The 17385-nt window shown below is 37.0% G+C and overlaps 3 protein-coding genes across 3 annotated transcripts; all 3 read left to right on the forward strand.

Moving 5' to 3' along the window:
• The first annotated feature begins 624 nt into the window (after positions 1-624).
• Positions 625-5793, forward strand: LOC112044976 (lipase 3-like). Its single transcript, XM_024080999.2, has 5 exons — positions 625-774; positions 1380-1581; positions 2885-3255; positions 4157-4318; positions 5354-5793. Exons 1-5 carry the CDS (start codon positions 625-627, stop codon positions 5741-5743), a joined length of 1275 nt encoding a protein of 424 aa, XP_023936767.2. The 3' UTR covers positions 5744-5793.
• Positions 5794-7517: 1724 nt separating this feature from the next.
• LOC112044987 (lipase 1) lies at positions 7518-13010 on the forward strand. Its single transcript, XM_024081010.2, has 5 exons — positions 7518-7667; positions 8344-8545; positions 10185-10555; positions 11938-12096; positions 12586-13010. The coding sequence occupies exons 1-5, from the start codon at positions 7518-7520 to the stop codon at positions 12961-12963; spliced, it is 1260 nt and encodes a 419-aa protein (XP_023936778.2). The 3' UTR covers positions 12964-13010.
• Positions 13011-15210: 2200 nt separating this feature from the next.
• LOC112044936 (ommochrome-binding protein-like) lies at positions 15211-15972 on the forward strand. The gene has a single exon (XM_024080951.2). The coding sequence runs from the start codon at positions 15211-15213 to the stop codon at positions 15970-15972; it is 762 nt and encodes a 253-aa protein (XP_023936719.2).
• Positions 15973-17385: the final 1413 nt, after the last annotated feature.

A 17385-nucleotide genomic window follows, 5' to 3' on the forward strand; every position in this document is an offset into this window, starting at 1 on the left:
CCACGGAAACGGAATTTATTTTCCTTTTATTTTTATTTTTTATGTATAGGTTTATAGCTATGAATATTGAATCTATATACAGTAAGGTAAGGTAACCTATGCTAAATCTTTTGAAATAGAAATGTCCACTCGATTTTTATTTCCTGCATATTTTCATGTTCTGTCAAGATAATAATGATTTAGCAAAACGTGTTACAATTCACGCAATTGTTTAGTAAAATTACTAGGTTATATATTATATCTTGAACGTCTTCTAGTAAGTGCCACTACAATCATATACGTCTAAATTAATTACTCATAATAGTGCGGCAGTAGGTACATTTAATTCACAAAGAACACGCAAAGTTTTCCTGCCAAAGGATAGTGCAACATTGTTAAACACATTTTATTCCACGATCAATTAAAAAAATTGTAACTACGCCAAAATAATTAACTAAATTCATTCGGTGTTGATAAAAATGATCTGTTAAGTACCAGGATTAAGATATTTAATCGGTGCAATTTTAAACCCATCTTTTCATAATTTATAACATAATGGTTGTGATACGAAAAGGATTATCCAACTTGCCTGATGTTATAAAAATCATGAATTCCTAAAAGAAAATTTAGTGCTACCTGACAAAAATGTGGTTAGGACTTGTGTTCTGTTGTACTATCGCATTGGTTGCAGGTGTCCGCTCACCTCATGTGGACTACATCGAAGAGTTAATCAGAAACCAGGGATCTGGTAACCGTATCTCTAACAACATTAACGAAGATGCTACGCTAGATTTGGTAAGTGTTGGCTATTTATTTAGATACATTTATATATTCCCTACTATTTTTAGGGTTCCGAGCGTTCGAACGTACAGAATCAGAACCTACTTAGATCACTCGCGTGTCCGAATGTCCGTCTGTCACAGTAAATTTTCTGCGGACCAATTAAGTTACATTTGGTTAAGTTAGGTTAATTAGCTAAATATCAATTCCTGTAACCCAAACACAGAGGATGTATTTTTTATTTGGTTCTTTCTGTACCTATTTTATGAAAATGGCCAATCGAACGAATTCTACATTACTGCAAACATTGAATAGGTTTATTATTTTTGTGTTACAATTAGCAGCTGTTTAATCGATCACTAATTTTAGAAGATACTCGTCTGATGAGTTTTAAGCGGCCTGCACATTTGGATTTTATGTTTTTTTTTTAAATTTCAATTAAACAAAATCTACCGCGGGCCCCTTCCGTATGCGGCCCGAGATTATATCTCTCCGGCCCCCCTTTAGTACGGCACTGACCTTGACCATGAAGCTTTTCGGGATATTGTTGGAAGGTACCACGGCTGTAGATGAAAATAAATTTACAGGAAAACTAGTATAATTCCTTAAGGCCATTTCAGCCGGAACTGGTGAGAAAATACAATTACCCATTCGAAGAGCACTTCGTGACGACTGAAGATGGATACATCTTGGGACTGCACCGCATTCCTCACGGCAGAGACTCCAACAACAGGCCTGGGAACAAGCCCGTTGTGTTCTTGATGCACGGCTTACTGTCTTCATCTGCGGATTTTATCGTTATGGGACCTGGATCTGGCCTTGGTAATCAGATTAATCAATACACAGAAATAAAATTGAAATGTCTGTCGGTTAGGTATATCAAAATTACTGTTTTCTCAAGTGGTTAGATATAGTTATACCTACTTAGTCAGAGATCCGTAGAACATTTTTACAACTGATTACTATCAAGTTAATTTTTCAAGAGTAGTTTCATCTCGATGAGACGATCAACTTTTTTATTTACGAAAATTCTTGTTTCTGGTAAACTGAGTTACCAGTAAATAAAAAATTCTGAGCGTCGGAACGAGATAATGTACCACGCAATTTGTAGGACATTGTGGCTGTTTTGTTGTATAACTTTTAATTAATCAACAGTAAGCGAACATTTGGATAGTAACAACTCTTGATAAGCCCCCCCTCCCCCCTCTCTTGTATCAATAGCGAGGTTATTAAAAGCTGTTACTAACCAGCTGACGCCCAATGTTCTACGGATTCCAAAATATTATTTACATGATACTAAAATACAAAAAAGCTTTTTTAAAATTTTTGTCTGTCTGTCTGTTTGTGCGGGTTAATCTCTGGAACGGCAGAATCGATTTCAACTTGAGTTTCAGGAAGTTATTGAGCAACATTTATTCTACTTTTTATTCCGGAAAAATCCTTGGTTCCCGCGTTATTTTATTTAACTGAATTTCACGTGGACGAAGTCACCAGCGTCCGCTAGTGATTAAAAGAACTATATCCTGCGATAGCTAGACTTATCTTTTATGAAGGCTGAAAATTTGCGAGCTAAGCCCATGCTCCTGCAATTGGTACGGTGTGGCGAACTCTTTCGTTCGCCCACTCTAGGTCTGGCTACCAACACTTTCATAATTCATATCATTTTAAAAGCTTTTTTATTTTTTAACTTGCAATGTATGTAGAATGTTACGGTGGATTCTTTGAGCTTAATTTTGAAGTATATCTTCAACCGATTGAGCTGAAATTTTGTATACACGTTAAGATTGGATGACAATGCACGATATTATATGACGTTATTCTAAATACAATATGGCAGACCACCCAAGATGGCGGAATAGTTATTTTTAATGGACTTCTACAATATGGGTATCAAATTAAAGGGCTTATCTATATCTATACTAAAAGTATATAGGGGGTAATCTTCGGAACTACTGATCCGATTTTTAAAATTCTTCTCGTAATTGGAATTCCGTGAACCGCGCACAGTATGAAAATGTGAAATGAGGTATGAAAGTATTGGTGGACCTAGAGTGGGCGACCGAAACAGTTCGTCACAACGGTATGGAGTTTGGAAGAACACTATTACACTAATACACTATTTTAGGATACATTTTGGCGGAGGAAGGCTATGATGTTTGGATGGGAAATGCCCGTGGAAACTACTACTCGAGGAGAAACGTGCGCTTAAACCCAGACTCCATTTTGAGCAATGCCTTCTGGGAGTTTTCCTGGGATGAAATAGGAGATATGGACTTGCCTGCCTCTATCGATTACGTACTTCAACGAACAGGACATTCTGCGTTGCACTACGTTGGATTCTCTCAGGGCACTACGACGTTCTTTGTAATGGGGTCCCTTCGACCGGAGTATAACAGGAAAATTATTTCAATGCATGCAATGGCGCCCATAGCGTTCATGGGGAACAATAGTAGCCCTTTGTTGCAAGCTTTAGCTCCCCATGCCAGAAGAATTGAGGTAACAATCATCATCATTATCAATCCATATTCGGCTCTCTGCTGAGCTCGAGTCTCTCTCAGAATGAGAGGGCAATAGTCCACCACGCTGGCCCAATGCGGATTGGCAGACTTCGCACACGCAGAGAAATAAGAAAATTCTCTGGTATGCAGGTTTCTTCACGATATTTATCCTTCACCGTTTTGTAACACGTGATATTTAATTTCTTAAAATGCACACAACTGCAAAGTTGGATGTGCATGCCCCGGACCGGATTCGAACTCACACCCTCCGGAATCGGAGACAGAGGTCATATACACATAGCTGGGTACCGTTAAACAAATAGTTAACTTCGTTAATCGTTAATATGACAGGTTAATATTGCATGTTTATATCATTGTGTGAGATCCCCACTGGAAAAATAAAGGTGAGCACTGGGGAAAAGTGCCATAATTTGTTTTTAGTTGATTTTATCTATAATTTTAACATAAATACCTATAGTAATTTGTTGATTTCTTTGAATAAAAAAATCTTTCATAATTTCTTACTTGTCTAAACCTGTTAATCACATCGCGCGGTAAATATTATAGTAGGCATTGGATTAACGATTAACGGACTTCTGCATATTAACGGAAGTTAACGGGTCCGTTAACATTTTTAAAAGTTAACTTAAAAGTTAATCCGTTAATAAAAATGTTAACTTCGTTAATTAACGATTAACGGATTAACGAGTTAATGCCCAGCTATGCATATACACTGGGCTATCACGGCTCTAATACGAAATCTAACCAAAGTACAAAATAAACCATTTTATAGTTAAGATTATCTTCATATTTTATTAAAAGTTAACCGATAAAATCCGATATCCTACTATTCCCATAGGAACGGGAACCATTTTTCCCATTAAAAAAAATAATTCCAGGAAATGGCTGCTCGACGTGGCATAGCAGAATTTATGCCTAAAATGCCAATTTTCACCACGATAGGCAAAGAGTTCTGTGTTGACGGGGCACCGACTCAGCCTCTTTGCAGTGACGCCATGTTTTTCATTGCTGGACAAAGTGGTGAAGGGCAACACAATGCAGTAAGTTCTATATTTGTTTATCAAAAGAACTTTGATGTTAGATCACTAGAACAGAAGATGAAACTCTTTATTGCTTAGAATACTGTTTTTTTTTATTCTTTACAAGTTAGCCCTTGACTACAATCTCACTTGATTGTAAGTGATGATGCAGTCTAAGATGGAAGCGGGCTAACTTGTTAAGAGGAGGATGAAAATCCGCACCCCTTTCGGTTTCTACACGGCATCGTACCGGAACGCTAAATCGCTTGGCGGTACGTCTTTGTCGGTAGGGTGGTAACTAGCCACGGCCGAAGCATCCCACTGAACTTAACTGAAGTATTCTTTACTGAACACCGGTCAAAGTCAAAGGCTAGTTCACAAGAACTTTTGTGATGTTATTTTATAATGGTGATAATTGAAGTCGAAAACTTAAAATTAATTTACAAGGGTTCCAAATGCGCCTTGATCCGACAAGAGCTGCCAGGGATTTTTTTGTTTATCACCATTTTACAATATTTTTTAAAACTAAGTAGACTGTCACTTAGTGAATTTCATTTCCATTTTTCATTCCAATTTTCACTGAACACCAGGCTGTGACTCAGATTAGGGGCTATCTAAATTGATTCATAACCGATCTCATCAATTCGATGTCGTCAGTCAGGTGGACTGACGACGACGAGCAAGTCGCAGGGATTTGCTCAATGCAGACGGTTCAGGATCGTGATGTTTGAAAGTCCCTACATGACCATGTCCTGCAGTGGACGTCGGATGATGTTAATTCGAATTCCTTTTAACCGACTTCAAAAAAAGGAGGAGGTTGCAATTCGCCGCTGGTGTCTTTTTTTTAATGTTTGATACCTTATAACTTCGTCATTTCTAAACCAATTTTGTAAATTCTTGTTTTGTTTGAAAGAGTATTATAGGTACTTTCAGATTGGTCCCATTTAATTTTCATAAAAATCAGTTCAGTAATTTGGTGTTAAAATCAAACTAATTGAAATACGTCTTTGAAGTCAGTTGAATTTTTATGTTAAAAATGAATTATTTTACTTTCAGACCATGTTACCAGTGATACTTGGCCACTACCCAGCTGGTGTTGCGTTACGGCAAATTGCTCACTACGGCCAATCGATCGCTAGTGGCGAATTCAAGCGCTACGACCACGGACCTGTCACAAACCGACGGAGATATGGAACCGCGACCCCTCCCCGTTACAACCTGTCCAAAATATCAGCACCAGTGTATCTGCACTATTCTGAAACCGATCCATTGGGAGACATAAAAGACGTGGAGAGACTATTCACGGAACTGGGGAATTTAGCTGGAAGGATTAGAGTGCCAATGCGTGTATTCAGTCATGTAGACTTCATATGGGGTGTAGATGCGAAAACTCTTGTATATAACGATATTATTCGCGCCATGCGAAGCCGTCGTCGTCAGAATTAAAGTGAAACTATAGTCTGGCGAGCACGTTGATAGCACTCCCATCACACGCGAGCGACGGGGGGAAAGACTGTGTGGGTTTGAAATCGTGCAAGCTGGGAAGTGACGTGCGTCAGTCGTGGGTTTTTCATTCATCGCTACACGCCCCCCGCCCCGCTCGAAACATCGGAAGTGTTACGAACGAAGTTGCCAAGCTTTAAGTGATAATAATGAAACAATGATGACAATATATTTATTTATTAATTTATTAAACAAAATTTATTACTCTCTTAAATGATATTTTTTCTTAATCCTTTTATACATATTTAGTGAAAGATCTCCTCCTACCTACCTCAATGATATTAAATACTGTTAGATGTGTTACTAGCGTATGAACAATGAGGCGCTCAAAAGAGAAAATTTATACACAACTCAATTGCACAGCATTGGTCCGCAAAGTGGCAGGTCGACTAACACTGACGAATAGTTGCTACGAAGCTATTTATGTGTGGTAACTAGCGGCAGTTTTTCATATCATGTCAAAAGGAATATTACTTTAAGATCCGGCATACAAATATATACCCTCATTTGTTATTTCTTAGTAATAAGAAATAAACATTAGATAGTAATCACATTCACAGTGACACGTAGCAAATAGGTGCAGCCAGACATATTTTTTTTTATACAAATCTAGGAATCCATAAACTAGATCAAAGACAACTTCGGCTCACTGATGAGCTGGAGTCCCCTTTCAGAATGAGAAGGGTTAGGCCAATAGCACTAATACCACGCTGGCCCGATGCGGATGCAGATTAAAAAAAATCTCATATAGGTATGCAGGTTTCCTCACGATGTTTTCCTTTTGAGACACGTGACATTTAATGTATTAAAATGCACCCAACTGAAAAGTTGGAGGCACCTCCAACTCAGACAACTCGAATAAAGGTCCGGGACATGTGCATTACCTGACTGGATTCGAACCCACACCCTCCGGATACGGTGGCAGGGGTCATAACCACTGGGCTATCATGGCTCATATATACAGTACAGTTAAGCTTAAAAAAGCTTAAAAAAAACATACATACAGCCGAACATAGAACCTCCTCCTTTTTAGAAGTCGGTTAAAAATAAGCTTTCATTTGACATATTTAAATAACATTACTCGTACTAAACTGTTTATATCTGGCAAACCCACAGTAGCAGTGTGTAAGAAAGCAAACTTTACGTTTTCAATTCTGTTGGGTATATTTATTAACTAGTGTACGGTTTTTTTTAAATTAATCAATGAGGGTAGTAGATAAAATAAATTTAATAAATAATTTTTTTTTCATTTCATTTCATTCGGCTACAATTTCACTAGGCAACCTATGTGCAACATGAATGTAAACATTTTCCATCGTTTATTTCTTATCCCAAATAAATAACAGATGACGGTATGTATTTCTAAAACCGGATCGCGTACTATACAGAAACACTACGCTTTATATTGAAGACTTAGAAATGTAAACAAAAACACATTTCGTATGTGAAGGTAATTAACGTAATCGTACATCAATTGATAGATATCTATCAATGATTATGTCCCTGTATCGAACTTGAAAAGTTACGTACAATATACTTAAATTGTAGCAAAAGTGTAATTATTTTATAGGTAATATTATCTATTAATTTTAATAAAAACAAGCAGGACGTTATCAGATTTAGTGATTTGCTTGTGATATGTTTGTTATCTCAGATAGCCCTTGAATTTTTGTATAAAAAGGTAAGACACCTGAATATCTTTTCTACTGAGGTCAAAATGTTACCAGGCATTGTTTTGTGGATCTGTTTTGTGCTGGCAGTAGAAGCAAGGTCACCTCATGCAGACTTAATTGAAGAACTCGTCAGGGATAATGCATTCAGTAACCGTATATCTGACAATATCCTGGAAGATGCTCTGCTTGACTTGGTGAGATTTTTAATTCGCACTAGCTGCGCCTCGTAGTTTCACCCGTGTACATCCCATTCTTGTGGGAATCTATACTAATATTATAGAGCTGAAGAGTTTGTTTGTTTGCTTGAACGCGCTAATCTCAGGAACTACTGGTCCGATTTTAAAAATTCTTTTAGTGTTAGATAGCCTATTTATCGAGGAAAGTTATACGCCCGTATATTTTGCCCGTATTCTTACGGGAATGGGAACCACGTGGATGAAACCGCGCGGTGTTAGCTAGTGTCGTAATAAAGAGTAGTTTATTTGCTATCATCATCATCATCATCTTCAACCCATATTCCACTCACTGCTGAGCTCGAGTCTCCTCTCAGAATAAGAGGGGTTAGGCCAAATAGTCCACCATGCTGGCCCAATGCGGATTGGCAGACTACACATACGCAGAGAATTACGAAAATTCTTTGGTATGCAGGTCTCATTTTGAGAGGAGACTCGAGCTCAGCAGTGAGCCAATTATCGGTTTATCAAAAAAAAAATGTACGAAATTGTATTAAACTACTAAGTATTGTTTAAACTATGGCCAATAATTGTGACCGTAACATAATCGTAAGTAATATTAATTAAAAAAGTTTGTATAATAATTATAATGTTAAAACTAATACTCGTAAATACATATTTTATTTTACTTTTAAAGCCTGATTTGGTGAGAAAATACAAGTACCCTTTTGAGGAACATTTCGTGACCACTCCAGACGGATACATCTTGGGTCTACATCGCATTCCTCATGGACGAGACTCAAACAATAAACCAGGGAGGAAACCTGTGGCTTTCTTAATGCACGGCTTGCTGGTCTCATCTGCTGAATATATTACAATGGGTCCTGGTTCTGCTCTAGGTAATGATCATGTTTACGTAATAGAATGTAAATTTTGGTATGCATTTCTTATTTATATATGTTACCGTAACTTATTTATATATGTTACCGTAACTTAACTGCCTCATTGGCCCCGTGGTTAGCTGGTTCAGCTACGGACAATGAGGTCCAGGGTTCGAATCCCGGGTCAGGCCAACAAAAACAAAATAGGTTATTGGGATTTTTCTTACAAGGAAAATCTTAATAGCAGCCTGGAGTTGGGAAGTTGGCGGTGTTAGTACACCCCCGTGCCTCGGAGAGCACGTAAAGCCGTCGGCCCTGCGCCTGATCTCTCACCGGTCGTGTCGGTCTGCCGTCCCATCGGATTTCGAGAGTTAGGGAAGAGAGAGTGCACCTGTGCTTGCGCATACACTTGTGCACTATAATATCTCCTGCGTACATGGTTAATCTCACCATGAGATTAGCCGCCGTGACCGAAAAGTCGGTCGGGAGCATATTATTATTATTATGTTACCGTTAAAATGTAAAATAAGTTAGTTTATAATCTCACTCGTGATATTATAATCTACCATTATATTGTGAACTGAAAATACTGATTACAATTTAACGTGTTATTTTTCGGTATAATATAATCTATCGACAGTGAAACCGTTAAATTGCAATCTTAAACCGTCAACTGTCCAAACTTGCCCCTGATTGGTCGGCCTTACAGCAGACCGTTCTCTGTCCATAGAGTTAGGAATGAAACACATATGTCAGTCTAATAAAATACTTTAAGAATTGTGACATGACATATTTATTCATTATTTATTATACCTAAAGACCTAAGTGTGTGCGTAAGTAAGTGCGGCCGGGCATCCGAATTGTCATGTTCTAACCTAACCTAACCTAACTTCAGATTTGACTGAATCTTACTTATAATTAACAATAACAACATTTTAGTAATGGAAGTGTTTAAAAACAACTTTTTACTTTAGTTTTTTACTATTTTTATTATACCCGCTGTAATATTTTTGTAACTCTATGGTAAATTTATCCTGATTGACAATTTAACGGTTTCACTTCCGATAGATTATAATATACCGAAAAATAACACGTTAAATTGTAATCAGTATTCTCAGTTCAAAATATGACTGTACAATAATAATAATATCACGAGTGAGATTATAAACTAACGTATTTTACAATCTAACGGTGACATATATACGTGGGCAGTTATAGCCTAGTGGGAAAACCTGCATACCTGAGAATTTTCTTAATTCTTTGTGTGTATGAAGGCAATCCGCATTGAGCCAGCGTGTAATACGATACCTAATGTGATACCTAATAATGATGATTATTTTAGGGTCTGTAGGGACCCTGAATCTATAATCTATACTAATATATAAAGCTGAAGAGTTGGGTTGTTTGATTGAACGCGCTAATCTCAGGAACTACTGGTCCGATTTGAAAATTCTTTCAGTGTGGCTATAGGCTATATATTATCCCCTTACGCCTACGGGGACGAGAACTGCGCGGGCGAAACCGCGCGCGCGCGGTGTCAGCTAGTTACTCTATAAATACGATACTGTATCAAAATAGTAGTAATCAATCGGTAAAATAGTAATCGATCATAAAAAGTTTCCGCAAATAAAGTTCTCATTTAAATATTATTTTTTAGCGTATACACTGGCTGAGGAAGGTTTTGACGTCTGGCTAGGCAATGCTCGTGGAAACTACTTCTCCCGCCAACATACAACCCTAAACCCTGATGATCGCTCAGACCTTACCTATTGGGAATTCTCCTGGGATGAAATTGGCAATATAGACTTACCTACAATGATTGACTACGTGTTGGACTTCACTGGAAAGCCTGCATTGCACTACATCGGGATGTCACAGGGTACTACAACGTTCTTTGTGATGGCTTCCCTTCGACCGGAGTACAACAAAAAAATAATCTCAATGCAAGCTCTGGCACCAGTGGCATATATGGCTCACAACAACAATAGTTTATTTTCAGTGTTGACGCCCCATCTTAGAGAGCTAGAGGTGCGTATGAATAATTGTCATTTTTTCTTGCCAGTCTCAATGATATTTTATACTAGAAATGGAACGTATCAAAACTGAGGCGGACAAAAGTGGAAAATTGACTTAATTTCATTTAGTCGCTTATTAAACAACGAACGTTATTTAAAGAAATAATACTTAAATAAATATCGTCTACAATGTCGAGTTGTGTGTTCAAGTAGTGTAAAAACTATATATTGATAAATATATAATGGAATTAAAGACAAAATTGTGCATGTGTGCGCTCAGTGGAGTCGCTAAATTCGGATCACTTTTTGCAGTGATTTTGTAGAGACGTAACCTAGCTATAGTATAGAATAGTCTGGATAAGAATACCAAAGTTTAGGGTTTGAGTCTCGGAACTAAAAAGTAGCCAATTACCTACTTTTCGAGTAATCTTCAGAATTAAAGGTCCATCTAACTTACTCTAGTGTACCATCACAACGAACTTTAAGGCTGCCTTTCCACCAGAGTGGAACGAGGAAGCATAGCGGAGAAACGGACGCGGAGCGAAGTTGCCTACTGTGTCTGTCCACCGGGGCGAAGCGAGGCTGCGGAGCGGAGTTGCAGACTATGAATAAATAAATAAATGTTAAATTTAATTTCTTTAACCCCGCTCCGTTTCCCCGCTCCGCTTACCGGTTTTATATGATTTTTTAAACTAGCGCGCAAGTCCCCGTCCACTTAAGAGGAGCGGAGATTTTGTGCAATCCTATTGGTTAATAATTCTCCGTTTCTCAGCTCCGCTGCCTAGCTACGCTTCGGTAGCAGCTGGCAGCTGTAGACTGAGAGCCTAAAAAGTGTATTTGCATTTATATTACATTATAAGCCTTGTTCCTACAGACGAATTGATGTTCGAATTCCATGAATTTACCGTGCGGATACCAGATCATCGTGTGACAGAAAAAAAATCGCCGAAGAGAGCGCGGGACATATAAACCGGGTATTAGGTTAAGGCTAAGTTGCTTTAAAATCCGCTAACACTTCCCTTCTCCACTCGTGTTATTCTCCCTTCCCTGATAAATTTGGATAACTGTTCTAGTATAGGTAAAACTGCTGCACTTCTAGCGAGACCAAGGACTTGAGATTTTGCTGGGATTCCGCTCGCACTGGCATCTCAATTAAAAATGACATGAGTTAGTTCGTTTATTACTTTAGGTTATATTTATTTACTTTTAAACTATAATTTTTTGGGATGTTTGTCTATCTGCGTAAAAGAAAATTGTAAGGGATCTCTGGACCTATTGAACTGATTTTAAAAATTCTTTCACCACTAGAAAGCTACATTATTTGCGAGTGTCATGTGCGCGGATGGATCCGCGGAGCGTCGGCTAGTAGTAAGTAAACTTTTCTTTTAATTGCAGATACTAAGCTCAGTGCTCGGAATAGGTGGACTGTTTCCTAGAAGGGAGATCTACACGAGACTTGGGATAAGATTTTGTTCAGATGGAGCTGCTACACAGCCAATTTGCTCCAACTTAATATTTTATTTGACTGGAAGAAATGAAGATCAACATAACGCGGTATGATTGTATATATGTTACCTTTAAAATACTTTAGTTTGTAGGTTTCACTTCGATAGATTATAATATACCGAAAAATAACACGTTAAATTGTAATCAGTACGTTCAGTCCACAGTATATCGCAATAACAGATTACAATAACGCGAGTGAGATTATAAAATAACGTATTTTACAATTTAACGGTAACATATTATATAATAAACCCCATTGATTTCTTTAATCGTAATTTGACCATTTAACAGACCAAGATGGCCTATTCTCTAACTTTGAGTACCTAGATATACACGAAAATTATCAACTTGCTATTAGTGATCGTGATTCTTAAGTCACGTGAAAAGCACACAACTGAAAAGTTGGAGAAGCATGCCCTCCGGAATCGAAGGCAGAGGTCATATCCACTGGGCTATCAAGCCTCTCCTTACTAAAGTTATATTAGTTGTTTTACTAAAATGAGCCTAAAATGTGTACTAAAATGTGTTTTGTTCCAGACTATGTTGCCAGTGTTAGCCGGCCATGCTCCTGCAGGGATATCAGTGAGGCAGTTGATTCATTTCGGCCAAAGCATAGTGGACAAAGAGTTTAGACGCTACGATCATGGTTTGTTGAGAAACATTCAAGTATACGGCAGAACAACGCCGCCTAGCTACGATTTGTCGCGAATATCCGCCCCAGTCTATTTACACTATGCTCCCAATGATCCATTGGCTGAACTCGAAGATGTCTACAGGCTATATAAAGAACTGGGAAATCCAAGAAGATTCTTAGTGCCTCATCCGAAGTTCAGTCACGCTGACTTCTTGTTTGCTAGAGACGTCAACACCTTGGTCTACGGCCCGATGATACGATTTATGAAACTCTACCACTAAGACCGTTGTTTAAATAATACAAGGCTGGAATTAAAAATAAAAGTATTTATCTTTATTTCTCATTTTATTTATAATCGTCGACTAAATCAAAGGTAAACTATTCTAGGGTTGCAGTCTAAGAAATCGGATCTGCAGGGCTATAATTCTCTAACGATGTTTTGCATAACTCGCAAGTGCGAGTTTCTAATTCACCGATATCCTTCTCATTCTATAGTATCGTGTTAAACAGAGAGAGATAGAGATGAAGTCTAAACTCACCCTTGCGAGTTATAAAAATATCGTTAGAGAATAGCCTAGCTGCATGCTAATTCACAAACTTTGACGAATATTAAGTGACATATACGAAATTGAGATTCTATGTCATCTGGCGCCTACTGATAATTCCTTCGTGGTAATCATATGGAAATCATACAGACGACATTTCTCAGATGATTTGATGTTAATTTGAATAGGTTGTTAATGAAGACGAAATAATATTGGCTAAATAGTGAATAAGCCAGCATCATCGGCATCGTTATCAGCCGATGGACTTCCTGTTGGACATAGGCTTCTTGTATAAAGACTTTCAAACAAGACGGTTTTGAGCTGCCTGCATCAAGGCAAAAAAAAGTACCTTGCTTTGATTCTTCTTAATTCTCCTTATTCTTAATTCTGTCACGAAGATATTTTGTCTACTTAGAGCTCACTTCATTTTGCACTGTATGACTCTGAGCCTTTTCAAGAGAAACGTTTCAAGCCTAGGATCCGTATCAACACAACAGGCACTAATATATATTAATTTATTTATTTTGATATCATCCGCGAAAAGCCGACGAACCCATGCGACAACGTCACCCAGGTCCGACAAAATACTCTCTACGTACGTTTCACTCCGAAACCGGAGCATCCTCAGGAGATATTTACTCTACAAGGTGCAATTGCAAAGATTTTGCAAAGTAACGCCTGCTTCTATCCAATACAACAGGTACTGTTCGAAGATGAGGAATTTTAGATGAATAAAATAAAAACGCGGAGTTTCCCGAACGTTGCCCAGCCTATATACATACAAATATACAAATTTACCTCACTGTTATGAAATATGTATCGTTAAAAGGAATTGTCGAAAGAAAATATTAGGAATACGCAATATTTCCCGAAGGTATTGGTAAAGTTTGTGAGGGGGAATAAATTAATTAAATTAGGGTCCGGACCGATCGGCTGGCTTACGCATTTCGGTATTATGTATTGTACCTACCTAGTTAATTGAGGAAGCTTCAGACTAGCTATTGCTTGCAGCTTTGTCCGTGAGTATTTTTTTTAAACTTCGGGAACAAAAGGGTGAATAGCATACAGATGTTATGGTTGATTAATTAAATTGTAAAAGTGTAACAAATAAATGATAAACCTTATAACAATTTTAGTATGGATAAAAATTATTCTTAAAGAAACTCATTTCTTTTAAACATACACGCTAATTTAAGTAATTTGCGTGAATGTTTAAAAAAATACTTAACTTAGCTAAAACTCTGGATTGAGAAACCTAATAAAAAAACTATGTTCAGTGCATATTTAGGATTCAAATTATGGTAATATTGCCCGCCCTTTCCTATACAATAAAGGACTCATAAAATATTTGGTTTGGGTAGGTGCTCAAAGATTTTATACGCGCGGACGCCAGCGATTTATTATATTATAGGTACGTCTATAATGTCGAGTTGAGTCGAGTCCTAAACACAGGAAGTGTAATAACTATATAATTTAAGTAAACACAAAATTGTGCTTGTGTGCGCTCAGTGGAGTAGCTAAATTGGGATTTTTTGCCGTGATTTTGTAGGCACAACATGTCTATAGTATAAAATGTCATTGGTTTCACTTATATTGCATTCATTGTCTCAGATTTCGCAACATTATTCAATCAAAAAGATATAAGGAACTTTTTGAAAATCATTGTCTTAATTTAATGATGTTACTATTATGTCACCTAATAAAATCAATCGCAAATGTGTGGATGAAAACCGGCAAAACTATATAATATCAAAACTAAAACCATTACAAATAAAAATCATTATGATTTCTCATAGAAAGCGAGTGTAAATAAATAAACAGTTAAAATGTATTGAATAAATAATGACACGTTAAATAAAAATAATTGGGAGACCAATAATTTCTCCATCCATGTAACCCTACCAAATTAAACCCAAAAGGCGAAAATGGAAGCCTCAGAGAAGAATTAACTGAATTTAACTGAAAACATAACTGAACTAAATAATGTCAGACAAAGTTGTAAAGGTGGGAAATAAGTTATATAAAAAGCACGTCGTTTTGGCTGATGTGAACATCCCATTCAAGTTTTCCATAGACAGAAATAGCAACAAACTATTTTTTTGCATGAACGCCGATGAGTTTTCGGATCAAAGTTTCCAAAATGTAATTTTAGATCTCAATACAGAATCTGTTAATATTGTGCCAAATATACGAAATGGTTTCGCGAGTGCTGTAGATCAAAATACTGGTTCCGTATATCTGGGAGGTAGCGATGGAATATATCTGTACAATTATCAAACGCACGACGTAGAAAAACCACCAATTGTGCAAGGTGTTGACGTTTTTGATATGTATTTCAAAGATAACTTGTATTTTGTAGACACTACTAACCTTGATTTGCATGTATTGAAAAATAATCAAAAAACTATCGTGTCTTCTGTTGAAGAATATGGAATTCATCATTGTGTAATAGATGGTAGTGACAATTTGATTCTAGTCAATCCCGCTGGAGTTTATTTGATGGCTAAGGAAGCAAAATCTCCTACACGGTTTTGTAATAATATTGAAAATATTCGAGGCATAACAACTGATATTCATGGTCAACCTTTTTTAATCGCACAACATGGAATATATGCTATAGATTGTAAAAATAATCAAGTTACTATGGTATTGCCTCTCGAAAATGGATACGCTTTGGCTTTTGATAAAGACAACAATATTATTTTTAGTGACGGAAGATCTGTTGTGAAATTGATACCGAGTTAATTATTTTACCAACATTCTATTAAAACTCTAAAAGCCTAATGCGATGTATTCAATTGTTTATTTGCATAATTACATTAGCTCGTAGAGACATGTACTTGATGATTTCATTACCTTACCAACTGGAACTCGAATATGGTTTTAAATTATAGTTCGTACTCATACACACATTAATATACTAGCGGACGCCCGCGAGTCCGTCCGTCGAATTCAGTTTTTCACAATCCCGCGAGAATCATAGATTTTTCCGGGATGAAAAGTAAATTCTATTTCCATCCCAAATTTCAGTCAAATCGCTTCAGTAGTAGAGAAGTTAGAGTAACAAACATCCAAACAAACCAAATTTTTTGGAATTATTTCCTGTATACTGTACTGTATACTATTCATATAAAAATAATTTTATTACCTAAAATCGATCAAGCCGTTGAGCAGAGGAGTGCGACTACAAACAACGTGACACGAGTTTTATTACGAGTTGATATTATTTGTAAATTAGATTGGAAATGTTGGTAAAAATAAAATTAGACCATAATAATTACTAAGCAATTTCACAATAACAAATACGTAATCGAACATTAATTAATGACTTTGTATTATTATAAAACCTACCCAAATCTAATCATTTTAGATTTAATCGTTTAACGTATCAAGCGGCCACCGAATTTCTTATCAGACCCCATGCGATTACTGCGAGATACATATCTATACATAATAAGATATAATTAAATCACTTAATTACAATGAAATTAAAAAAGAGTCATATAAACAATTATTATAGAAATTTTATAGGAAACTACATAAAATATCGTTGTCTACATAATAATAATATTATATGGACCATCGAACTGATTGCAAAAAATTAGTGGGCACCAATGATAATTTTATACTATAGACTAGCGGACGACGGAAGTCCATGGTTCCCGCGACATCTTTTCGTCCGAAATTCCTTAGTGCCTGAAGACGAAAGTCTTCGATCAGTGCGTGTTGCCAGTGATGACCTACGGATCCGAGACTTGGTCGTTAACTGTGGGCCTTATTAGAAGGCTCAATGTCATTCTGTGGGCGATGGAGCGAGCTATGCTTGGAGTTTCTCTGCGTGATCGAATCAGAAATGTGATGCAGAGTTGAGAGATAAAATGGTATGCAGATTACCGAAACGAGATAATGTACAACGCAATTTGTAGGAGATTGTGGCTGTTAAGTTGTATAACTATTAATTAAGCAACAGTAAAGAAAACAGCTGGTTAGTAACAACTTTTATTAACCTCGTTTTTGATAGAATTTGGGAGGAGGGTAGATTGTTACTAACCAGATGTTTTTTTAACTGTTGGATGAGACGGCTCACAGAGCTTTTAGTGACAGTGTTCGTCCGGCAAAGTAGCCTGTTCTTCCATTTGAAGGTTATATTGCCGGTTG

The sequence above is a fragment of the Bicyclus anynana genome, chromosome 15, assembly GCF_947172395.1.
Source record: "Bicyclus anynana chromosome 15, ilBicAnyn1.1, whole genome shotgun sequence".
NCBI lineage: Eukaryota > Metazoa > Arthropoda > Insecta > Lepidoptera > Nymphalidae > Bicyclus > Bicyclus anynana.